Below are 24650 nucleotides of genomic sequence, written 5' to 3'. Positions count from 1 at the left end.
AACTTCATGTGCAGTACCTAAGGGGGCCACCCACAGGGAGAGGACCCTTCCCTGTCCAGCCTCTGATCTCGAGCCCAGCCCTGCGGGGACCGGTAAAATGAATAGGAAGCATCTCACTCCTGTTTAGACTGGGGGTATGCTGTCCTGTGGTTATGCAGTCAATAATCTCGGTGTGGAGAGGCCTGCTTAGCTGATGTGGAAGGAGAAAATGGGGCTCACTTTAGTGGAAGGGCTGAGGAGGGAGGCTTAGTGCTCATTAACCACGGTAACCTTCTGCCCCCTGCTGGTGTATCTTAGAACTGCATATGCCATGGCTCTGCCACCTGGGTCAGAATTTTACCTGGCCCCTTCCAGCCTCCCTGCCTTCGCCAGGTGCAGAAGGTTAGAAAGCACAGGACAATCAAGCTTCACCCCAGGTCCAGATGCCGTCATTATTACTGTTGTTGCTTTGTTGTTGTTATTTCAGCGATGATCGTGATTCAATCTCTCAATTACTCAGTGCTTTGTATGTGGGTATTTGCACCACACAAATACCTGCATAGCAAGTATTTGTTTTTGTTGCTCACAATAATCCTTTTGGGTTTTATCCAGTGGATGCTCAGGCAGTCTGGGAAGCTCGCCCAAGGTCTATGCAGCTGGCAAGTGGGGTAGCCAGGATCCCCACCCAGGTAGTCTGGCAGCAGGTGAGGTGTGGCCCCTGCTCAGAGGCCCCTGTCCCCAGTAAGGGCCCTCCAGATACCGCTCTCTGGAAATCCTCCAGCTCCCCTTCTGCCCCTCCTTGGCCATTGCCTCTTCTCTGATCACTGCTTCCTGGCCTGCAAGGCCTGCGGATGCTTCCCTCTAGGTCAGGGGTCCAGAAGGCTCAGAGTTCAGCCCCACAGACATCTGGGGGGCCCATCCTTCTTTCCTTCTGGATGGGAAGACTTTTCCTTCATTAAGGCGCACACACACACACACACACACACACACACACACACACACACACACACGTGCTCTTAGATGACTGTCAGACCTGCAGGCTCTGCAGCTCCACCAGTCACCGTGGTGGGTCACAGCCACACCCTTTGCTGGCTGTTGGACAGGTTGACCAGGGGAACTACTCACTGTGGTGGCCCTCAAAATACTTGAAATTTTCCCCACCCTCTGTGTTCAGTGTTCACCAAGGCCCTACTCGGAAAGTTCTAGTCTTCTAAACCTCAGAGACTCATTCTGGTACAGGGAGGAGATGGAGGGAGACTCCAGGTATAATGAAAGATGAAAAGGGACGGGCCACTGGCCAGAGGGAAAGAGGGTTCACATGGATGCCAGCCCCCAGGACCTCAGAAACACACCACACAGCACCAGAGGAGGAAGGAATGAGAGGTTTATTCAGGAGGGAAGCTGAGCAGAAAGTCCCTGTCCCCACCCCTGTACACTGGCCCCCTGCTCAGCCCAGCCAGCTTCACCCCATGTGCTGCCTCTGGAAGGATCTCTCCAGACCCAAGGTGCCATGATAGGTGACACGGAGGGTGAGCAGAAGGGAGAGGCAGCTTCCCGCCCAGGCAGCGTGTGACACCCCTGCCACCTGCCTACTTGCTCTCCATCATCAGTGAGAACCATGGAAATTCTACAAGTAATTGGTGTCTCCTTCAGGATTGCCAGGCTGGTGGCCATTTATATGGGTGGTTGTGACTTAATCCTGGCAGGGGGAAAAGGGAAATCCCTGGGCTGAGGTGTTCCTGCCAGGCGGGAGAGTCCACGCGCCAGGGACCATTCAAGTGGATGGGGCAGCCATGTCCGGGGCAGAATGGGACCATGACACCAAGAGGGCTTCCATTTGTGTTGGCCAGGAGCAGCTGCTTCTACCAGGCTGGCTTCAGTAAGGAAGCCTTCCACAGACCCCTGAGCCAGTCTCCTGACAGCACCAGGCTGCCGAGGAAAAGGGGGGCCTGTAAGGTTGGGGGCTAGGAAGCTTGCCTTGGCCAGACATCTACTGACTCCTTCAGACATGGGACACTGCAGGGCACTGACAGCAAAGGCAGGCTGGTACCCTGTGAGCCATGACCCAGCCCCAGAGGAAGAGGGCGGAGGGGGTGGGGAGAAGCCACCTGTCTCTCACCCCTGCAGTAGGTAAGCCTCAGAGCATAGGAATCACGGTGACTGCTGTAAGTCACCAAGCAGGGAAAGGGCCTGGATGGAGCCTGGCTGGCAGGGCAGCAGGAAGAGCCCAGGATGCCCTGAGAGGGCTGGCAGGGGCTGCCAGAGGGCAGGGTGGAGCCAGATAGGTTGCCTGCTCCCACCAAGGATACAGTAGCTTAGAAGGCAGAAGCGGCAGGGAGGGCAGGGGTAAAGAGCTGTGTCTCTCCCGCCAAGTTCACGGGGCCTCCATGGACCCAATCCCACTGCCCTTGTTGACGTAGAATGGCCGGTAGTGAGACTGTGGAGAAAGTGGGACAGGTTAGAGACTTGGCCCTGAGCTCCTCTTCTTCCCTGAAGCAGCAGGGGGCCCAGGCCACACTCCCCACACTGGAAGAGTCTATCTATCCATCAAGAGAGCAGGGTGAATCCCTAAGATTCCCCAGTTAGGGTTCAAGTCCTGGAGTCCCTCCCTGCCCCTGGTTACTGGAGCATGGACCTCCTGCAGGGCCCTCCCAGCCCCTAACTACGGTTCCACTCTTCCCGCAGATGGGCTCACTGCATTTGATGTGGCTGTATCCTTTTCACCATTGAACAAACTAAGGCCAGGCAACCTGCCCAAGGTCCTGTGGGGCCCCAGGTGTCTGCTCTAGAGTCTAGTCCCCCACCTCAGTCTTGGCAACATTTTGTAGGTCTCAGTGGCTTCATTGCGTCAGGTTCTCCCAGACAGAGGGGTGCAGTGCAGCCCAACATGGGCCCAATTCCTTTTATGGGTAGGGAAACTGAGGCACAGAGGAAGGTACATGGCACCAGCCCCTGCCCTCCCAAGACTATGCACAGCTGGACACCAGCACCCTCTCCTGTCAGCGCCTCCAGGGGGTGAGGGGCCTGCTCTGTGGGGACCCAGGTCTAGGGGGGATGGAGCAGGTGGCAGGGAAGAGAGGGCTGAGTTGGCAGCAGAAGCCCCCATTTCCCTCCCATGGTTGCCTCTTGCAGTCCTGCCGATCCGATGCCTCCAAATTACCCACAGTCAGATGGCTCTCCTTGCCCTCAGATTAAAGATTGTTTCCAATTAAACCAGCCCCAGCCTCTTTGTGGCCCAGAGCAAATGATCTCACGCCCTGACCTCCAAATGCAAAGGCTGTGGAGGCAAGGGCTCTGGGCTCTGTGATTCCCGCGGGGCCCCTGGCTGAGGCCTAGGCCTCTGGAGAGGAGCACTGTGGTGTCAGAGGCACCGAGGGTGACAGTTGTGACCACTGTGGTCTCAGGCAGTGATTTATCAGATCTAAAGGATCATGGGAATCACTTCATCCAAGCATTCATAATGTTTTTAGTGTACAGGGGTTTGAACTCGGGGCCTTGCACTTGCTCAGCTGGTGCTCTACCACTTGAGCCACAGGTCCAGCCTAACCCTTTGCCGGTTATTTTGGAGTCTAGTGAACTTTTCTGCCTGGACTGGCCTCAAACTGAGATCTAGAGGATCGCTCTTGAGTGGCTAGGGTTATAGACATGAGCCATGCACATGGCTGAGAATTTCATCATTGGTAAAGACCAAGCCACCAACCACAGGCACCCAAGAGCCACAGGTGCAGCGATTCCAGGGGCTGCCTGCTTCACAGGCTGGAAACGTAATGTGCACCCACCCAGGGTCCCCGCCAGGGAGCCCTGGGCCTCTCCTGCCCAGGAGAGCGGCATGCAGATATTCCAGCTGCTGCTAGCCATCCCCTTCTCCCTCCGTGTGGCCCAGAGAAGTCACATTCTTCCCACCAGCAAGAGCATTCCAAGGAAAGCGGGGAGCTCTGGCCTCTGGGTAGCCTGTCCCCGCGGCCTTCCTGGAGGTGGCTTACTCACCAGTAGGGTCTGCTTGCCAGATTTCCAAGTCTGGGGCTGGGCCTTAGGGGTCTGGCTCCGCATCAGGGAAGGGTAGCCTGGAGAGACAAGGACGAGTCAGAGGGACCCAGGGCTGGTGGCCAGGGGCCCCGACCCCCAGGGCTGGAGCTGCACAGCTGCCTACCCCAAAGACACCCCTAAGCATCATCCAGCCCAAGACCAAGTGCAGCCGCCTGAAGAGGCATGCAAGCAGCTGGACTACAACTGGCCGCTGGAAACCAAAGGGAGGAAGCTGTGAGGTAGCAAGGACGAGGAGCCAGCCACATGGACTGAGCCAGACTGGCATGGTGCGGCTGTGATGCAGGCCTTGCCCTCGCTCACCCTCTGGGCTCCTGCCACCGACTCGCCCTTTTTCCCAGAGCCCCAAAGAGTGCCTTCTAAGCATTCCCTGACGGGAACAACGGGAACAGCATTTCCTCCCCAGCAAGGGGTGCTCCTGACTCTGCTCCTCATTCCTGAGCCCAGCTTTGTGCCACGCACTGTGCCAGGGCCTGGCTGTGCCTGCCTCACTTGTCCTCTGGGCTATCCGCAGTTTGCCTCAGTTGCATAGCTAGTAGGTGGCTAGCAGAATCTGAAGCCAGGTTTTGCCAGACACCAAACTCATACCCTTGCCAAGCACTGCTGGTTCATCCCTGTAATCCCAGCTACTCCGGAAGCTAAGATCTGAGGATCGCAGTTCAAAGCCAGGCCAGGCAGGCAAGTCCAAGATGTCCTTATCTCAGATTAATCACCAAAAAGCCAGAAGTATAGGTGTGGCTCAAGTGGTGGTGTGCCAGCCTTAAGTGAAAAAGCTAAGGGACAGTGCCCTGGCCCTGAGTTCAAGCCCCAGCACCAGTACACGCACAGATACATGTGTGAACACACACACACACACACACACACACACACACACACACACACACACACACACACATGCATACTTCTGTTCCTCCGCTTGTCTCCCCAGTCTCACTAGAGAAACGGGGGTCCAAAGAGGACCCGTGATTTGGCAGTGTGGCTGCTGCCCAGGGTTAGGACAGCAAACCCGGAGCCCTCAGCAGGGGACACAGTCTGGGCTTGGAGGCTGCTGTGTCTCCATCCCTCTTTCAGCATACAAGGATCTGCAGAGAGCTGTGGTCCGCCAAGCAGCAAAACCCTGGCAGTGCCAGCCATCTACCCTCTGGCACAGGCGGCAGAGGCTGGGAATGAATCAGCCATGACCTGGAGGCTGAGAAGCCTGAGATATAGCCAAGGTCTGTCCTTGACCAGCTCCCTGTCCAGCAAGGCTGTGGCCTATCTGGAGACCCCCTGTCCTTCCCTGCTCCACACAAGGTCAAGGGGGCCCCAGGCCACCTGTAGCACTTCCCACAGCACTGAGCCAAGCAGCAAGTGGGAAGACAGACCCAGGACCCAGGGCTCTTCCCTGCACCCAGGGGTTGGGGAACAGCCTGGGAGAAGGCTTCCACAAGCACTGAGCTGAGATGGAGACCTTGCCTCCAGCTTTCCAGAAAGAAAAGCCCCTGCGAGCTGTGAGAGGGGAGGATGGGGATGGAACGGTTAAGAAGACCAGCCCTGGGTAGCAGGCAGAAGTCCAGATAGAGTGAGCTGGGATGGCAGGGCAGGGGGCTCTGGGGGGAGGGACCAGGACACCCTAGAAGTGGCAGAGAGCTCCCTCGGGATGTCTGCCCTGCTGTGGGAGGGGAGAGAGGGAGGGTGGGAAACGGAGGTACCGGGATTATTTTTAAACAGCCCACTGCGGTCCAGTGGCTTGGAAAACTCAGCAGTGGCCTGTCCCAAGGTGGTGAACTGATAGGGGGTTTGCCCAGTGCCTGCTGGGAGAGAGAGAGGCATTAGCTGAGGCCCGCACACCTCAGGGGGGGCCCTGTGCCCTGGTTTCTGTGCTCTGCGCCCTGCTCAGCCTCTGGAGCTGTCTGGGAAGTCCCAGCATGCTTGCTCTTCACCTGTGGGACCACCGGAGGGGTGTGAGTGGGCTCAGTCCTGCAGGCTGGGGTCTCTGCATACAGGAGCCCGGTCCAAAGCCACTCACAGCCACAGAGTTCTAGGCTCTCCTGCTAGACACAGTGTTTGAGCGAAGGCCCCAGGGTCTAGGAGCTGTGCCAGAATTGACTGGGGACCAGGAGAGGAAGCTTCTGGAAGCCAGATAGGCCTAGACACGTCTTGCAGCTTCCCACTCTTGACTGGGGGGTGGGGGAAGGGAGAGCTTTCCCTGGATGTTCTGCCAGCCAAAACCTCCTACCTCTAGTCCCTCTCCTTCCCTGGCTGGCCACAAAGGAATCCAGTACCCAGTACAGGGGCAGGATGCCCCAGAAAGGCCTGCTAGGTGAGAAAGCCACTCCAAGGCCAGTGCTGAGGTCGGTCTGCCCTTGCAGCTTCTTCCCCCTTCCTTCTCCTTAGGCACCCAGCCTCCCATCTCTCCTTCCAAACCAGGAATTGTGGAGGCCAGGGGTGATAGCGTCCCTCTACCCTGGTTTACCCATGCTGTTTCTAGAATCTGCTGTGAGAGATGTGAGGACTGAGGACCCAGGACCCCACAGCCATGAGGTTCTGGTTCAGTCTGTTCCCTCAGGGTGACCTGGACCCCACGTGACAGCAGGCATTGACCGCTTGGCCTTGTTCCAAGACTTCTGGGAGCCCCAGCAGGTCAGGGACAGGGGGACAGGTATAGGAAAAGGAGGCCTTCCAACTTGTCTGGTCTCAGTTCCCCAAAGGGGCTTCTACAACATGACTCTGAGAAGTGCTAATAGCCTGGGCTCTAGTCCACCAATGCAGGAAGTTGCCAGGGGAGCAAAGTTAAATCAACTGGGTGGCAAGAAGTGCACCCCCCTACCTCGGAGCCCTGTTTTTAGAGCGCAATTTACCGGGCCAGTACGTGGTCCCAGGGGCCCTGAGAAATGCCAGGGCCCAACCACCCAACCCCTGCCCTTGGCCTGCCCAGGCTCTCATCTCCTGGAAGCAGGGGGCAGTGGGAGAGCTCACCTTTCAGGGAGAAGGAGGAGTTGCCTTGAACAGTGGGATGGTCATCAGAGCTCTGGATGCTAGATGAGAACTCCCAGACTCGGGAGGTATAGTTACCTGGCAGGGCAAAGAAAGGGCATCAGATCCCCAGGAGAGCCTGGGAGAGGAGAGCGTAAGAGCGTAGGACCATGGGACCGGCATGCAGCCCATCCTGGGGCGCTCTCTGATCTCCTGCTCTCCCGCTGACCAAGAATCTTGCTTCTCTGAAGTCCATGGATCATGCCTGTCATCCTGGAGTCAGGAGGCTAAGATTCAGAGGCATGACAATGTGAAGCCAATCCAGGCAGAAAAGTCCATAAGACTCCACCTCAAAAATAACCAGCCAGGGGCCAGGAGTGTGGCCTCGTGGTAGAGTGCTTGCCTAGCATGCACGAGGACCCGGGTTCCATTCCTCAGTACCACATACATAGAAAAAAGCCAGAAGTGGTGCTGAGGCTCAAGTGGTAGAGCTCTAGCCTTGAGAAAGTCCAAGAACAGTGCTCAAGCCCACGACTGGCAAAATAATAATAATAATAATAATAACCAGCCAAAAGCCAAGCTGGAAGTGTGTGAGCCAAGTGGTAAGATACAAGCCGGGGCAACACAGCCCTGAATGAGTGCAAATCCCAGTACTGACTAAACCAGAGCTGCAAAGCACAGGCACGACCCTGGGCACCTGCAGATCGCTGTCATCAAAACAGAAAGCCCACTCCTGAAGAAGGCCACAGTCCCACAGGAGTGCCCTCTGTCTCCCGCCCACTCCCCTGCTGCCCCTCGGCCCCCTCGGCATTCCACCTCACTTTTCTCTCTCGTCAGGCTTTGGACCCCAGGCTGCACAATGAGAGGAAGGCCGCAGGTAGCTGAGCCTGCAGCTCTCCAGCCTCCATGGGCTTGGTCCTCGAGGAAGAGGCTGTGACTCTGTGTGGCAGGGCTGTGACTGGGGCTCTGCGGGGAGTCCCGGTTTCCTCCCTCTCTACATACAGCAGGCATCACCACCTCACATCAAAACATGACCCTTCGGGGTTTATCCTGAAGCACTGTGGTCCCCTCGGTGCCCCGGGCAGAGGGGCACGTTGTCCTGGGAGGCACATCCCACCCCTTTGCATTTCTTCCAGGTCGTCAGGTGTTTCCTGGGACACTCCGTGCTGCACCATGTCGTGCCGGGCTTTCCTTTCCACTCATAGCTAAGCTGGGACAATGGAAGCACCGTACGGCTTTTCAACCAAGAGGCACACAAATCGGCAGAGTTTCCTGTGGGTCCTGATCATGGCTGGGAGGATCCCAGAACTCACCCCAAGAAGCCATTCCCTCTACCTCCCAGACTCACCTTCAGGGACAAGAAGACCAGCTGGGTGCAGGGATTTCCCCCTATAGCTGAGCCTGGCCTAACTAAAGAGCTCGCAAGTGCTGCCCTGCCCTGTGCACACACGCGAATGCCACGAGCTCAGTAGCACCCTTCCTGCCCCAGATGCCCACACTGATCTGCTGGGTTGTCCAGTGCCCCCTCAAACCATGCCCCAGTCCTAGCCCCGCCCCCTGCCCCTCCTCCTGGGCCCCTCCTACCTTTGGTGCCATAGAGATTGTTGAAATTCTTCTGGTTGGTTTCCTTGGAGAGGCGGCCAGGAGAGGACGGCTGGTAGGATGACCGGGCCCCACCTATAGGGCAGAGCAGGAAACCCATCAACTCAGGGACCCATGGCCTCTGTTTTGGAGGCGCTTAGTACCCACGTACCCACAAGGGAACTGTTCTATAGCACTGGTCAAGTATAAGGTGACCATGTAACTTACGGCCAAATGGGGAGGGCATTTTGGGGTGTGTGGAAAGTGCTCCATTAATCACTGTTCCCAGAGCACTGGGGCTCACCTCACCTGACTGCCAGCCCTGGATAACTAAGATATATCATTGCTCTACTTCAGATGTTTTGGGGATCCCCAGAAGGCTAACAAGCCAGCATTTTCCTCCTGAGCCAACTCCCATGTGAATGAGACTGGAGACTAGAAATGGGGGGCTTAGGAAGAAGAGACAGTGGCAGTGGTGGGGACAGAGGCGTTGGGCCCAGTGAGGGCTGAGTCATCTGCACGTAGCCAGTGAGGCCAGCCAGGAGCATGTCCCCTCTGCCAAGGTGGATATCAAGACACGGCTGCCCCCCCCACACTGGCCCCCGTGCAGCTGGTGAAGAGGGGGTAAGATGGACACCCCACTTCACGGGTGCAGAAGGCAAGCTCCTGCAGCTCAGGATGCTCCACTGGCTCTTCCCCTTCACCTAAACTAACAGCACTCCATCCCCACGTGTGGCTCAGCACCCTGGGTCCTTCCTCTAAACCCGGAGTCTGCAGTTCCTCCACTGGCAACACTGCCCTCCGCCTGTCTCCTCACCAGGCACTCCCTCAGGAGCTTCTGCCTCTACCCTCTGCCAGCAGGGAGTCACAGCCATTACCTCATGCCAGGGACCCCAAGCTCCTGGGCGCAGGGACTGGTGGCCTCTAGCCTCTAGCGGCCCAGTTTTCCTGATCTTCTCACCAGCCCCTCCCTGCCTCTCTTCTACCCTGAGCCTGGAAGGGGGAGAGGACATGTGCCCCCTTCCCGCTACCACAGGCTGGGCGGGGTCACTGGGGGAACCTGTTTCTTCTACTTACAGATGTCACGTGATGACTCACAGAGGCAGAGCTGGAGGCTGCCTCTTCTCGGGGATTGGCCACCCAGGCCCTAGGACTTCTGGGCAGCCTCCCGGCGGCCTACAGTGGACCACACTGGCTCTGCCTCTTTCCCACAGGAGCCACCTGCGACTGCCAGCTTCTTGGGGTTAAGAGATCCAAAGGGACCCACCCAGGGTGCAGTGGCTAGAAGGTTCTGGAAGAAGACCACTGCCATGCTGATGAATATAGTTCACCCTCTCACTGGCCCAAAGGGACAATGCCAAAGTCAAGCAGCCACCAAGGAATGGCTGTCTGACAAAGGGGCTGGTCAGACCAGGAATGTCAGGAAAGTGGGGCTGGGATCCTGGCCTCAGACTACCTGGAAAGCCCAGGTGTTGTTTTCAAATGTGGGGTACAGAGGTTCCTCTCCAGTGAGCTCATCCTCCAGATTCCCAGCCCCTCCCACTGTGGGTATATCCAGTCCTGTGGGTGACAGCTGAGAGCCTCTGTCCCTGTCCCTAGCCCTGTGCCTTTGCAGGTCCCCTCCCTTCCCCTCCCCTTCCTTTCCCTGTCCTCTGTTTCTCCCCACAGCACAGGTGAATGTGTGCCTGGCCTGTGGCTTGCCCTTACACTTGGGGTTTGTTGCTGGCACCCAAGAATCAGCCGTAGCAGGATAAGGACATGGAGGCTTCAGCCTAGACCCAGTCCAGGCACCTCCCAGCACAGCTTTGGTGACACCCAAGTCCTCCAGAGGCACAGATGGCATTCTCACTCACTTCTGGAGAATGCAGAGCCCCCAGTTTGGAGACTGGCCCATATATGCAGATCAACACACAGTGGTTGAACTACAAGTCAAATGGGGCCACAGTCCCCAAACCCCAGTCCAGACACCTTCAAGTAGAGGGTCTATGGGAACAGCAAGAGGCCATACCAGTCATAAGCCAGTGTGTCCCTGGCAGCAGGAGTTGACTTAGGAGAGGGCTGGGGACGGCTCAAGGGGCAGAGCACTTTCCAGGAAGCATAAGGCCCTGAATTCACCCCAGTAGGCTAGGACTGTCAAGACCTGGGGAGAGGACTGAGGAGCTGGGTAACAGGTCAAAAAAAGCCAGAGCAGGAGTAGAAGGACCCTGGACATGGCAGCCCAGAACTTGAATGAATGTCCCATGCAGCCCCACCCTGGCAGAGGGGGGACCCTGGGGCTTCTTGAAGGACAGCGGGCCAGAGGAAGGGCAGGCAGGGCTCCTATGCCTGAGAAGAGAGGAACACCGACTCGTTTGTCATCTAACTCAGGACACTTGTCACCCAACAGTGAAAGGAGACACTATTGGTAACCGTGCTGGGACCCAGGGACATGTCCTGACTCTGGCAGGCACAGCAGAGGTGGGCCGGGTCGGTAGGGCAGGCTGGGCCAGGGTGTGGGCCTGGGCTCCCCCTCACCCTTGGGCGTGAGGTACATGGAGTATCTCTTCATGGTGTCTGGCGCGCTCCACTCACTCCCATAGCTGGAGTAGTTGTTCATGTAACGATGGTCACCACCTGGGAAGGACAGAGGGCAGGTGAGCAGGGGGGGAAGGGGAAGGATGAGCTGGCCTCACTCTAGGCCTCACCCAGGGAGAGACAAAGGTCCAGCAATACAGAAGACCAGGTGACCAGGGAGCAGCACAAGGTCACTCCAAGGTCAGAAGGCCGGCCCACCCCCTGCCCACTGTCTCCCATAAAAGACATGCTGCTAGCCACCAGGCAGCAGGGACAGACACAGGACAGTGCACTGGGAAAGGAGGCCCTCCCAGTGTTCCTGACACAGAGCAGAGCCAGGGCCCAGCCCGGCCCCCGGCTGCCACCTCAGCACACCCTTGCACCTGACGTGCACAGAGGCTCCAGCAAGCGCCACCATGACCTAGAAATGCAGCCGTGCACACCCCCCACAAGTCTCTCACTACCACTCTGGTTAGGGCCGTTCTCCCAGGTCTGGCTAGGCCACCTCCCTCTAACGATGATAGTCAGCCATTCTTTCCTCCTGAAGCTGCATTTGGCACAGAAGGAGAAGGTCCAGGAGGCCTCATGGATGTGAAACCCAACGGCCTCCCTCCCCAGCCAGGCATCCTTTCAAAAGACGCCTCTCTCCCTGAGTCTCAGCCTTCTCCCGTAAGACGTTCTGCCTCCCTCAGGGAAACTAAGGTAAAGTAAGCCAAGAGCTCAGCACAAAGCCCTGTGTCCAGGGAACACCCAGTCTCTGTCAGCTCACCATCCCCATAAGAATCATCACTATTGTCCTGGGGAAGAAGCTGTCCATATCTGAGCGCCATTTAAAGCCTAATGATTGTCTTGCTAAAGCGGCTTGATTGCCCTTCAGGATGAGTGAAGGTCCCTCGTATTTCCTCAGGACTCTGTGATTTCACCATCACAAGATAGACAGGTGGCCCGGACTGGCCCTTTTCTACACTCCCCGCCGTCTCCGTAGCCACCTGCTTCACGTAGAGATGGAGGGGACCCTGCCTTTGAGCACTGGTGGCCATACATGTTAATCAATCAGGGTACTGAGCTTAGGCCATGGGTGGAACCTTGGGGAAAGTGCTTGGCTTCAGGCCCTAAAGGGACTTGATAGACAAGGCGTTAACGGGGCAGTTTCTCAGGTTCCCTGGCTTTCTGGTGGAAGATGACTCAGTTGACCTCTGCAGAGACAGCCTGGCTCAGAGGAGGGGCTGGTTTCAGCAGAACTGGTGAGTCAGACACACACACACTGCATCCCATCATCCCCAGCCCAGACCAACAGGCCAAGCCCAGCTTCTGGGCTCAACACTGCTTAGCACAGCTATGGTGACACACAAGCCCTCCCCCAAGGCACAGGTGGCATTCTAGGTCACTTCTCCTGGAGACTGCAGGGCCACCAGTGTGGAGATGGGCCCATTCAAGCAGGATCAGCACACAGCAGTTGAACTACAGTCCCCAAATCCCAGTCCAGACACCTCCAAGTAGAGGGTCTGTGGGAACAGCGAGAGGCCATGCTAGCCTCATGCCAGCCTGTCCAGGCAGCAGGAGTTGAGTTAGAAGAGGACTGGGGAGTCAGCTCAAGGCACATAAGGCCCCGATTTCAATCCCCAGTACCAAAGACAGAGAGAGAGGGAGAGAGAGAATATATCAGTGGGAGAGACGTCCACACAGAGGGCACCCACCATTCTCCATGTGGTTCCTCTCAATGAAGTTCCGGCTCAGGTCAGCCTTGCACATCTTCTCCACATGGCGCATGCACACATTGAGCAGGTCATCCTTGAAGTTGCCAAGTGACTGCCCCAGGCCCTCCCCCTCCAGCAGGACGTGGTAGGTGGGCAGGGGTGGGGGAAGAGAGTAATTGCTCATCAATGCACCAAACTCCTAGCAAGGAAGGAGAGAAGCTGTTAACTTCCTGAACCTCCACGAACTGCGGGGAGGTTTGTCTGCAAGGGACACCCATAGTTCACCTGGAAGACTGTGCTAGGAGCCAGGGGAGCTGGGTTCTACACTTGCTTTTCCTTACTTGGTAAATGGTCCAACTAAAGTCCAGTGGGTGCTAATATCTGACGGGTGACTTCCCAGTCTCTGAAGCAGGGGAGTTTGTGCAAACAGCACAGGCTAGGAAGAATCTGGGGTGGAGCTATAAAGAGATGAGGACTTCCTAGGGTGTTCTAGGTATTTCCACCTTTCCACGTCTCTCTCAATCCTGACTCTACATTTCTCTGCCCTTCAACTCCCTTCCCTCCACAGCAAATCCCTCCTGTTCCTCGGAGTGGCCTGGAAGGCCCCATAGAAACTCCATCTCTCCCACAAGGCTGTCCTTAACTTGTTCCAGCCTGCTTGCCCTTCTCCGATTTCCATAGGCATTTATCTCCTGAGCCAGCCACATGCTTTATCATTTAATTACACACTTTCCTATATTGTTCTTTAATTGTACACATCTTATCTTCGCAGCTGGATTGCAGCTGCTTGGGGGCAGAAACCGTGTCTTATGCTTCTCCATTTACCACAGCATCTAATAAAGTCCTGTGCACCCAGGAGTACACAACACATTCTACTGGACAGAAAGAAGAATGGGTGAGTAGACACACAGACTAGATCAAAGATAATAAATAAGCAGCATTCGGGCATCATCCTAGAGCAGACAATATTAATCAATCACAGAGCTCCTTCCAACTTGAGCCTGAGGCCCTTCTGCTATATAACAATCAAAGTTAGTATCAGGTGGCATCCATGTGCCTCCATCTTTAGTAGGAGAGTAGATTGGGTGGGAAGATTAAATGGATGGATGGATGGATGGATGTCTAGGAAAGTGGATGGCAAGGGAGGATTGAAGTTGAATGGTGATATGCATTACCTGCAGAAAGAGTACCGAGTCACTGATGTTGTGCAGCTGCTCGCGGGTCTGCTTGTCTTCATGCAGCACCTTGGCCCTCTCTTCCAGTGCATCCACGATCACCTTCACTTGGTCCACAGCGTCCTGCTCCCGCTGCTCCAAAGCAGCTCTCACTTCTTCCTTTTGCTTCTCCAAGTCCCTCACCAAGTCCCGGAAGTTCTGCTCCAAGATGGCCTTCTCATTGGTGGTGAAGCTCTAGGGTCAGAAGCAGGGGAGGGGCCCATCTTGGGGTTCCAAACACAGGACGAGGGCATTTCTGGTGCCCTAGTCTGGCCATGAATCTTGCTCAAGGACATCCCTGAGAGCTGCCGCCTACCCTTCCTTGTCTACTATGGTCCCACTATCCCAGCCCGAGCGACTCCCCGTGGGCCCAGACAATCTCCCATGAGTCAGGCCAGGCTCACTGAAACCCCAGCCAGAACTACACGTCCTTCAGAAAGGAAACTGGCTAGCATTCATGCAGCTAGGGCAACAGTAACTCCAGCATGTGGTTTGCAGTTATCCAAACCACAGCCAACAGACATCTAGCCACACTGGCACATGCAGCGGTGAAATGGCAAGTATCTGGCTGGTGGGAGGCACGGGCATCTCTTTAGCTGTGATGTCAGCTCCCCAGGAGGCCTCCATCTTGAGATGGAAAAGGGGAAAATGCAGGAACTTCAAAGGGGGCGAGAGAATCCCAAAGAGGAGTCAGCAGGAACCCAAGTCTGCCTCTTGCCAGAGGCAACTGGAGGGCACAGCAGGAGCCTGGGCTCACCTTGATACGGTCCTTCTCCTTCTGCCACTTCTCTGCTTCATCCTCCACCTCCATGATCTTGAGCTGCAGCTGCTCCTTCTGAAGTGACAGCTCTGTCTGCAGGAAGGGAAGAGGGAGAAGTCAGGGGGGAGGCCAGAGGCCAGAACCAGACCCTTGGGCCATGAGCAAACTCTTGGTAGGCTCAACACTCATCCATTCTGCCAGTAGTTAGATCTCCAGACCCTATGCTGCTCACAAAGAATCCAGCAATGTCGAACTCCACATCTCTGCATGGTCCCACCGCTAGGGTCGGCCTCCTGGCTACATCTTGATAGACGCTGCACCTCCCTAAGCAGGAGGGAGGCGCACGGTGGGATTCTGGCTCCAACTGATGGACTGATGGGAGGGGGATGAAGAAGAGGGGAGGGGAGGCCTCAGCCCAGCCAAGCCAAGGGAGTGTTCCATGGCAGCTACAGCATGCAGCGTTTCTATGGCATGACGTGGGACTGTGTTGAAAGCAGGGCCAGGATTGCCGCTGGCCTGGGCTCTGTCTGGGCAGGCAGAGCTATAAACCTGTTTATGGGAAAGGAAACAGCACCCGCAGCATTGGCAAGACAGGGCTCTCACCCAGGATGTCTGGGAAAGAAGAGGAACTTAGAGGGTAAAGGCCTTACACTCCCCCTCAGGGCCCATGCACACTGTAGGGGTCTGGGGTGGGCTCTTTCTGGATGACACTAGAACATTGGGTCACAGGCACCCATGCCTTCTGTGAGGGAGAGACTCTTTTCTGAAGAGCTTCTGTCCCCAAGGCAAAGGGAGAGGCATAGTATGTTTTCTCTCATAGGCAGAAGCGGAAGCTAGATCTAAAATATACTGGGACGCAGTAAATCATACAGGTCTCTAGGCATTCAACACATGAGACCAAAGGAGATGCTCTTAGGAGAGGAACAGAAAGGCAGAATGCCTGTGTCCCTCTGACCACACCAAAGAACAGCTATCAAGATGAACTCCAGGAAATAGAAACAAAGGATTTTCTTCTTTTTTGCTGTTTTTTGTTTCTTTTTGTCTTGTTTGTTCATGACTATGTCTCTTTGAGAGGGGAAGTGGGGGCACAGAAATGGAAGAACAAGGGGTAAACAAATGCAGCAGTGGCACTCATTGGATACTACATTGAAAATGAACTAGACAATTTGTGGGGGGGAGATGGGAGGGGAAAACTGGGAGAGAGTGAGGGAAGGGGTGATATTGTCCCAAAAGAAATGTATTATTTTTTTAACTTTTTTTGGGGGGGAGGGGCAGTTCTGGGCTTGAGCTCAGGGCCTGAGCACTGTCCTTGGACTTTCTCAAGGCTAGAGCTCTACCACTTGAGCCACAGCACCACTTCTGGCTTTTTCTATATATGTGGTACCGAGAAATCAAACCCGGGTCTTTGTACATGCTAGGCAAGCACTCTACCACTAGGCCAAACTCCTGGCCCAAGAAATATTTTCTTTACCTGACTTCTATAACTGTAGCCCCCCTGTATACCACCTTTATAATAACAATAAAGGGATTTTTAAAGAGAGAGGCGTAAAGCTAAGTCAACTCCATTCAGTCAATTCAAGGACACGTCCTCAGTTTAGTTGGGCCCCTCTCTAGAGCTCCCAGGGCCCTATCAGCTTAGAAGGCAAGCACTGACCTTCACCTGACAAGCAGTAATAGCAACACATCCAAGAAAGTCTTGGTTTGTGCTCAGAGACACACCCAATGGCTGGGTTTTGAACACAGAATCCCACCTCTTCCTCTAGCTGTCTCCTTGAAGTATCCTCAAGAAGTGGATGGAGGTGATGGATGCACAAACCTCCAGAACCCTAGGCTCCATCACCCAGGAGTCCTGAGCAGCCAGACCTACCACCACTCCACACACCTCTAGGCACTCCACTGAGGCACAGAGGGAGGCCTGGGGTACCCAGGGCCATAGGAGGGAGCTGACCATCATGGAGCAGCCTCATGTTTGGAGTTGATGTCAGAGGACAGGGAAAGGAGCACAGAGCTCCTGGGCAGTGAGCCCCTGCTTACCCACAGCACACTCTCCTGACCCCCAGGCAAGGCAGACTGAGGGGGGCTTAGGGTGAGTGGGAGAAGGTTTAGAGGAGAAGGCCAAGGTATCGAGGACTAGCAGTGTCCTGTATTATCCAAAGGTGTGTGTTCAGCCACAGGTAAGAGAAGGCCTTGCCTAGGGAGCAGAGAGTCATTGGGTCAGGAGGAAAGGGGAAGACACCGAGGATTTGGTCTGAACCAGTGGTGCTTAGGCCATGAAGCATCTAGACCCAGGGGGGACTGTGCCCCCTGCGAGTCCATCCTGTGTGTGTGTGTGTGTGTGTGTGTGTGTGTGTGTGTGTGTGTGTGTGTGTGTGATGGGAGGGAGTGATGGGCCAGCTTGAGTATGGACAGATGTCAGCCGGAAGCTTGGGAGGAGTGGAGGAGAGGCGGCCAGTTCGGACACGCGCAAGGGCAGGGGCAGAAGAAGAGACGCACTGTCTGCAGCAGTGGGCGGAAGAGTGGGTCAGGGAGGGGGAGAACTGGCCCTCCTTTTCTCTGGGGCACGAAAGGAGTTGGACCTGGTCTGGGAGGGGCCTGCTCCCCACAGCTGGCAGGATGAGACTCGCAGGACACCTCGGCTCTGCACCACACTGCTCACACAGCCCTCCTCCTCCCCGTGGCGAGGGAGGGCCGGGGCTCAGGCCTTTAGGGAGGTTCCTTGAACCGGATTAGCGCTGGAAGATTCTGAAGACACTGGGTCGTCAGGGGGAGGACCCAAGAGGAGGGAAGTCACAGTGTCTACGACTTGCCAGGGATTTCTTTATGCAGCAAGCACTCCTGGGAAGGCCTAGAATGCCTTTCCCAGACGCAAAGACCCATATCTAGAGAGATCCTGAGACTTGCCGAGACCTCACAGTTGGGAAGAAAGCAGCCAGGCCCGATGCAACCACAAGACTCTCTCCACTGGAGAGAGCTAGCGCTCTTCAGAGCCAGCCCCGGGGGCAACGGCTCCAGGATCTCCTGTAGCAGCTTGACCTTCCCCTCTACCCCTGCTAATCTAAGCCCACCTAGGCCCCCTTCTTTCAGATACACAACCTGGAGATTCTCTCTCTTCTACTGTTCCCCTAAGGCCCTAGCTTTCTCTCTCCCTCTCTCTCTCTCTCTCTCTCTCTCTCTCTCTCTCTCTCTCTCTCTCTCTCTCTCTCTCTCTCTCTCTCTCTCTCTCTCTCTTCCCATGGAATGTGGCTGGAGCCCTGGATGTCTGACAGGGCTCAGCTTCCCACCACCCCACCCCTCTCCACCCCCCCCTCATTGCCTTCACCCTGCCCAGGCCTGCCCCTAAATGTTCCCTTTGTTTCTTCTCCCACACCGTCTGGTACATCTCCTCCTGATGCCTGAGACCGCCCTCGGTGGACCACACAGCCATGAAATCCTTCCTATAGTCGGTGAACACGGGCTCCTGGGAACTGAGGGATGAGGTAGCCTTGTAGCCTCAGCCTGGACAGGCCTTTCTGGTCTGCCTGAGGACTCCTTGGACACATGGACACACGGACCTGGTGGCTCCACAGGGAAGGGGAGGTGAGCTGGCCAGCACCATCCCCTGGCCTGAATTAATTGTATGGGCCTCTGGCTGTGACATTTGCCAAATGAGCCTGTTAATTGCCAAATTTGTACTCCTAGACACATGATAATTATCTGGATAAGAATCTGAAATGCTAGATAGATTTCCCTGTTTCCACTCAGACTTCAAGCAGCCCAGAGTCAGTTTACCTGATTAGAGTCTCTGCTCTCTCCCAGCCTCCAGACAAGGGAGGGGCTGGCTGGGACAGGACACACACCAGCCAGGCCCAGAGAGAGTCCTCATGGAAGCCACCCTACCTCCCTAGGCCTTGGTTTCCTTGTGGTAAACTAGACTAGATCTCTGATTCCCACCCTGGCACACATTAGAACCCCTGAGGGAGACTTAAAAAATATAGACCCCAGGCTCAGATCCCTTGGGCCAGAATCTTCCCTAGGAAAAGCTTTGAAATCTGCATTTTAACAAAATCATCAAGAGACTCCATCCTGAGAGGCGCCATTTGGGAACCCCTGGATTCAGGGAGCACAAAGACAACCCTTCTGGCCTACCAGAAAAGCAGTGGACCTTGGATGAATCTCCTGGCTTCCCTGAGTCATCTCTGTATCCACTAATCAAGCACAATGCCCTCCTCCATAGGACTGTTACGTTTGTGCCTATGCAAATGCCAAGGCCAGCACCTGGCATACAGACATGTGCCAGAGTAGACCTGCATACCACCTGCCTCCCTCCAGACACTCTCCTAATCCTATAAACCTCTTTTATTTGGCTATTTCCAAAATCTCAGCCCCCTGGCTGGTCACCTACACCCTGTCTCGCACCCTATCCTAGAGCAAATGGGAATTCTCCCTGGATGGGGCTGGGAAGGGGGCTTCTAGGTACCTTGGCCCTGGCCCTTTGTTTGTCTCCTCTTCCCAAATCTCAGCCCCCACTGTCTGCCCAAAATGCTTTCCTGCCCAGACCCATGTGGTTAGAAACCCAAGGACCAATGGCTGCTCAAGGCCAACAGCCTTCCTGGAAGAAGTGGCCAATCAGATGAGAGTCAAAGCCATGGGTCACGGGGGAGTGGGGGGGGGTCGCGGCAAGATGATCTGTGCCAGATATGGAGCTGATAGGCATCAAGGCTGAGCCCCTCTGGTGATCATGGAGCCCGAGTGCTATCACAACACTCTACCATGTCTCCCAGGCTGTGGCCCTGCGTGGCCAGGCTGGAAGCACCACAGGTCAGCGCTACCCAGAGCAGTTAGCAGCCCACCTGAGTAAGTTCCTAAGGGCCTTCTGACACAGGAAGGGATGCCCAGATCATTCTCAACTTGTCACCTAACCTAGCCTAGAAAACACACAGAGGTAGAGAGGAGCACCAGCGTGCATCTCTAATATTTTAGAGAAGGGGAAACATGGTGACCTAGGGTCTAATCAAAGGAAGGGACATTGTCATGACACCAGGCCAAGTTACCTTTCTCCTAGCACCGCCTCGACTCACAGTCTACTCAGAGTCTGTAGGTAGAGCAAAAACCCGGGAAACCAACACCCACAGCATTCTGTCATCATCAGCTTTGTGCAACTCACCCAGACAGGGCCGGGCTTCCGCCCTCCATCCCTCACGGCAGCCTGCAGAGCGGGTTCTGCCCACACTCCTGGCACAGGGCTGTGTGGGGGCTGATGTTTGGGTCTGCAGGGGACACCTCCACAAGATGCCAGGATTGGCATGCTTGTCCTTCATCCTACCATCCCTGCCATATGCCAATGTCCCCACACCTGACATTCAGACAGGGATGGGCCTCAACAGACTGCTTCAATTCAGTCTCCTGGCTTCTCAGCCCCAGTCCTCCATGCCTCCCCCAACAGGGCGTGCACACACCCCCACAGAGGCTGCCCCGAGTTCCCACTACTGCGCTCACTCTAGGGGATCTAGCATTTTCTCCTAGAACGCACATCTCCTGAGGACATAGGGGCTTCTTCTCCCAACAAGCACCTTGGCCGAGTCCCGTCCTTCCTCTGAGCCAGTGTTCTGTTCTGTTCTGCGGGGATGCAGGAGACCTGGTGGCTAATGTACCACTAGGCCCGGTGTTGTCCTCTCCTTGCTGACTCACAGTGCTTCTGCATACCGGGGAGGACGCTTCAGTCTTGTTTGTGTGTCTGAGCTCTGCCTCCTAACCTATATTTCAAACCCTCAAGGCCAAGGATTATCCAAGCCCCACAGAAACCTGCAAACCAGAATATGAACTTAAGCGTTCTTGCTGCCTCCACATGGGGCTACCATTTCCCTGGGTACTTAGAACTTCCAATGGTGACACCCTGTATACCAATGACATTTGGGCCCAAAGCCTATATTTGAAAGTAGATCAATATGTGTGCCTGACTTGTAAGAGAGATGGAAACCTGGAGCCTCTGCCCTCTGGCCACTTCTTTGCTCCCTCCTTTCCTTGAGAACTCTAAGATTTTCCTAAGAATTCTAGAATTCCATGGGGGAACTTGAAAACCAACCACAGCCCAACCCGCTCCATTTCACCTAGGGGGAAATTGAGACTAAGGGAACAGAAGAAGGGCCTTGTCCACTGTCTAACAGCTAAGTAGAGGCTAAAACAGCACAGGAGCGTGGTCCTGCCTAAATCCCAGGCGGAGGCCTGCACAGCCTCAGTCGTCCGGCTCTGTGTTCTGTTCTGATTCCCCAGGTAGGGTCTAGCAGGATGGGCTTCATGGTTTCTGTCCCACCTCTGTCCCCCAGTTTGAAACTTGAAGGTTGGTGAGGTCAAGGGTGAACATGAAACTTCTGAAAAGTAGCTTTGTCTGGTCATGGCTTTAACTCATCCTTCCTTGCCCAAGGGTGTGGGAGACAGACACAGAGACAGAGGGAGAGACAGAAAGACAGAGACCAGTGAAAGCTAGACCAGTAAGGACCCGATGCCACCCTGTTCTGGGGTTACAAAAGCCTGTGGGAAAGTCACATCTCCTGTATTGACCAACAGGTTTGTCCCAGGAGGGCTACCTCTAGCAAGGAGCTGCGGAAGAGGAGGCCCAGCTTGTGCGGAGTGAGTGACAGCAGCCCCAGCTGGCCCCTCCCCGTGGGACTTCCCCAGGCATGTTCTGTCCACAAGCCTCCACTTGCCTTCTCCCACACCTCCCCTCTGCAAGACACACACTGGATTCATGCAAACACCTCGTGTACCTCATATGCCAACACCCACATTCATAGACACCCACACGCAAGCAAAACACTCACCAGTGTGCACCCCACCCCAGTAGCATCCACCTGCAGCCACACACACCCCGGGCCCTTCCTGAGGGAGGTGCAGGAGGCCTGGGGAGAAGTGGAGCAGACTGTGGATCGAGCAAAGCAAGCAGTGACTGTACTGCAAACACAAATCACCAAGCCAGCAATGAGAACATTTCAATGGCTCCCAGCTCCCTTACCTCCAGCCCGTTCCCAGGGGCCAGTTCTGCTCAGGTAGGAGAATTCCCTCTCCCTTAAAACAACAAGAAGGAGACACCCCAGCCAGGAGCCACACTCAGGAGTACGGGGAGAATGGTTGGGTCTTGCTTGACTGAGTCAAGCCTCCTGCTTTTTCTGAGCCTCTATTTGATTATCTATGACGTGGGTCTTATAAAAGGTGGGTTCACCTTGAACCCCCCACATCCTGGGTGTAGAAAAGAAGAAAGAAAAAAAGTTAAGCCAGTCATGCTGGGTGCTGGTAGCTCAGACCTGTAATTCTAACGGCTAAAGAGGCTGGAATCCGAGGGTGACGGTTCAAAGCCATCCAGGGCAGGAAAGCCCATGAGGCTCTTATCTCCAATTAACCATCAAACAAGCCAGAAGTGGCTCCACTTGTAGAGAGCACTAACTAGCCTTGGTGCTGGCGGGGGAGACAGACTAAGTAAGAGCCCCTGAGCCCTGAGTTCAAGCAAAATAACAAAAGGGAATAGAATACAGGAAGAGCCCAACAACTGAGACAGGCGCTGGGACGCAGGGGAGAGCGAGGCAGGCAGAGGCCCAGCAGGGGAAGGGGCGCGCGGGGTGGGGGGGGGAGTCACCTCCTTCTCGGCCTTGGCCTCCTCCACGGTCACCGTGCTGTGGTTCTTGTGCTCCTGGAACATGCACAGGTAGCAGATGCAGGTCTGGTCCGTCTGGCAGAAGAGCTCCATGGTCTTGCCGTGGAAGGGGCACTTGCGCGCCTCGAAGTCCCGGATGGGCTCCAGCAGCGGGTGGTCCCGGAAGGCGGCGCCCTCCAGGTGGGGCTTGAGGTGCAGCTCGCAGAAGGAGGCCTGGCACACCAGGCAGGACTTGACGGCCCGCTGCTTGTTGCCGATGCAGGAGTCGCACAGCACCTCCTCCGAGGCGCAGCCCAGCTTGGCGCGCGGGCAGCTGTTCCTGCGGACCTCCGCGGGCTCCACGATGGACACGGAGGGCTTGCGGGGCTCCGAGAAGATGGACTTGCGCAGCTCGCCCTTGTCGGCCAGGGCGCCCGGGGCCTTCTTGGCGGCGCCCAGCTGGAGGCCGGCGTAGGGCGACCTCCTGCCCTCGGCGGAGTCCATGCTGAAGTAGTTGGGGCCCTTGTCTTCCCCCGACTCCACGAACTGGATGATGGGCCGCCGCCACTCGGAGCCCGCGAAGAGCGCGCCCTTGCCCTCGCCGGCCCGCAGCGCGCCGCCCGGGCCCTTGCCCTCCGCCGCCTCCCCGGCCTGCGCGCTGCCCGGCTTGGCCTCCCTGCCCTCGGCTTTGGTGGTGCCGTTCTCCAAGGTGCCGTTGGGGCCCGGGGGGCTACGAGCGTCCCTGGCGTCGGGGCTCGAGCCGTTGCTCCTGGAGGCGTCCGCACCTTCCATGGCGAAGTGGCTGGTGGCTGCGGGTGGGTGGCGCGGTGGGTGTCTGGGCAGGGAGTGGGGCCGGCGGCCACGGGGCCCGCAGACCCACCTGAGACACACCTGCGCGGAGGAGGAGCCGCCGCGGCCCGGCCACGCCCGCACACTCATCCCTAACCTGGTTTTGTTAAGACGAGACTTTTTCCCCCCCTCCTTCAGTTTAATCATTTTTCACCACGCCACAACCAGCCCGGCCGCTTGCCTCTGACGCATTCGCTTCTCACCAAGGGAAGCGGGACCTCTGTCCTCACAGGCAAGCAGAGCCCCAAGGCCCTGGGGCAGAACATGAGGTGTCTGAAGAGAGGCCCAGAGCACAGAGAGCCCTTAACTGGGTCACACAAGCCAAATAGCCTTGTAATTAGCGGGTCTGATTTCAGAGGAGAGGATCTCTGACACAGAGGGGTTGTTTCTTGCAGGAAAGGGAGTCGTGGGCTCTCTTGAATAGAGATTTTAGGAGGCAGAGTGACAGGGCCATTGGTCACATCCAACTTGCAGGCACTGCCTGACTGCTTTAATGCCATCTTCAATCGTGTTCTTTAATAGGTGAGGCCACCAAAGCGCTAGGAAGACAGCTCATTGGCTTCCATCCAGCACCAAGGCCAGGATTTGAACCCAAGGCCTTGGTATCTAACATCCTGTTTTCAGCTGAGGAGTCCTGAAGCCATCTGAATATCTCACCGGAAGATGGCTGTCCAGGTGGCAGTGTCCCTGGTGAGGTTCAGCCAGGCCTTCCGTGTCTCACAGAGCAGGTCCAAGCCTGCTTCCTTCCCAAAGCCAGAGACAGCACACGGGGTGGGAAATCTGTGCAATGCCAGCCAAGGAGCTAGGGCCACAGGTTCAAACACTCAATACTCCCCATGTTCAATATTTATTTGTCATGTGACTAAAAAAATAATCTGCCCATATTCTCCACATCAGACCACAAGTAATCAATCTCCAAAAGAGATGCCAGAGCAGCCCGGAGCACAGATAAACCTGGACATTCTAAGAAAAATAAGAGCCATTCCCCCTCCCTCTCTCCCTCACCCTCATCTCCTGCAGCAACTCTGGGACCCTCAGCTCTTGCAAAATAAGCAGCCCCACCCCTTTTATGTATAGGACAGTGCTGGGAGTTTGGCCTAGCACTAGAGTACTTGCCTAGCATGCACAAAGACCCGGGTTCGAGTCCTTGGTACCACATATATACAGAAAAGCTGGAAGTGGTGCTGAGGCTCAAATGGTAGAGCTTTAGCCTTGAGAAAGTCCAAGGACAGTGCTCAGGCCCTGAGCTCAAGCTCAGAACTGGCAAAAAAAATATATGGGACAGGCTGGACAGGGTAGGTTAGGCAGTTGGTGGGTCTGGCTGGAGAGGCTGGTTCTAGTTCTGGGTTATGTAGAGGGGAGTGGGCCTCCATCCTTCCCCTGGAGTGTTGGGCAGGCTCCCGGAGAACTAATCT

General features: G+C 55.9%; 1 protein-coding gene across 3 annotated transcripts; it reads right to left on the bottom strand.

Moving 5' to 3' along the window:
* Positions 1-1769: 1769 nt before the first annotated feature.
* Trim29 (tripartite motif containing 29) lies at positions 1770-23178 on the bottom strand. 3 transcript variants are annotated; one of them, XM_090319790.1, is made up of 10 exons: positions 22390-23178; positions 14781-14876; positions 13985-14218; positions 12810-13008; positions 11074-11172; positions 8563-8655; positions 6982-7077; positions 5715-5816; positions 3967-4043; positions 1770-2416 (listed from the first exon to the last, which is right to left on the bottom strand). In XM_090319790.1, exons 1-10 carry the CDS (start codon positions 23176-23178, stop codon positions 2354-2356), a joined length of 1848 nt encoding a protein of 615 aa, XP_090175916.1. In that variant the 3' UTR covers positions 1770-2353. The 3 variants fall into 3 exon arrangements, with proteins under 3 accessions (XP_090175916.1, XP_090175917.1, XP_090175918.1); XM_090319791.1 differs by lacking the exon at positions 5715-5816; XM_090319792.1 differs by lacking the exons at positions 5715-5816; positions 22390-23178 and adding an exon at positions 17038-17062 and having other exon boundaries at positions 14781-14872.
* Between the last annotated feature and the right edge of the window lie 1472 nt (positions 23179-24650).

This window comes from Megascapheus bottae, chromosome 27, assembly GCF_031878675.1.
Source record: "Megascapheus bottae isolate mThoBot1 chromosome 27, mThoBot2.hap1, whole genome shotgun sequence".
Lineage (NCBI taxonomy): Eukaryota > Metazoa > Chordata > Mammalia > Rodentia > Geomyidae > Megascapheus > Megascapheus bottae.
The sequence above is the reverse complement of the archived record's forward strand: the minus strand, read 5'-3'. Positions and strand labels throughout refer to the sequence as shown.

What these genes read in the sequence shown, in the direction of transcription:
- Trim29 (XM_090319790.1), bottom strand. Translation starts at nt 23,178, where the DNA reads ATGGAAGGTGCGGACGCCTCCAGGAGCAACGGCTCGAGCCCCGACGCC. An exon ending in AGGCCAAGGCCGAGAAGGAG is followed by an intron (nt 14,877 to 22,389) that starts GTGACTCCCCCC and finishes CCCTTCCTGCAG; the next exon opens with ACAGAGCTGTCACTTCAGAA. An exon ending in CATGTACCTCACGCCCAAGG is followed by an intron (nt 8,656 to 11,073) that starts GTGAGGGGGAGC and finishes TCTGCCCTATAG; the next exon opens with GTGGGGCCCGGTCATCCTAC.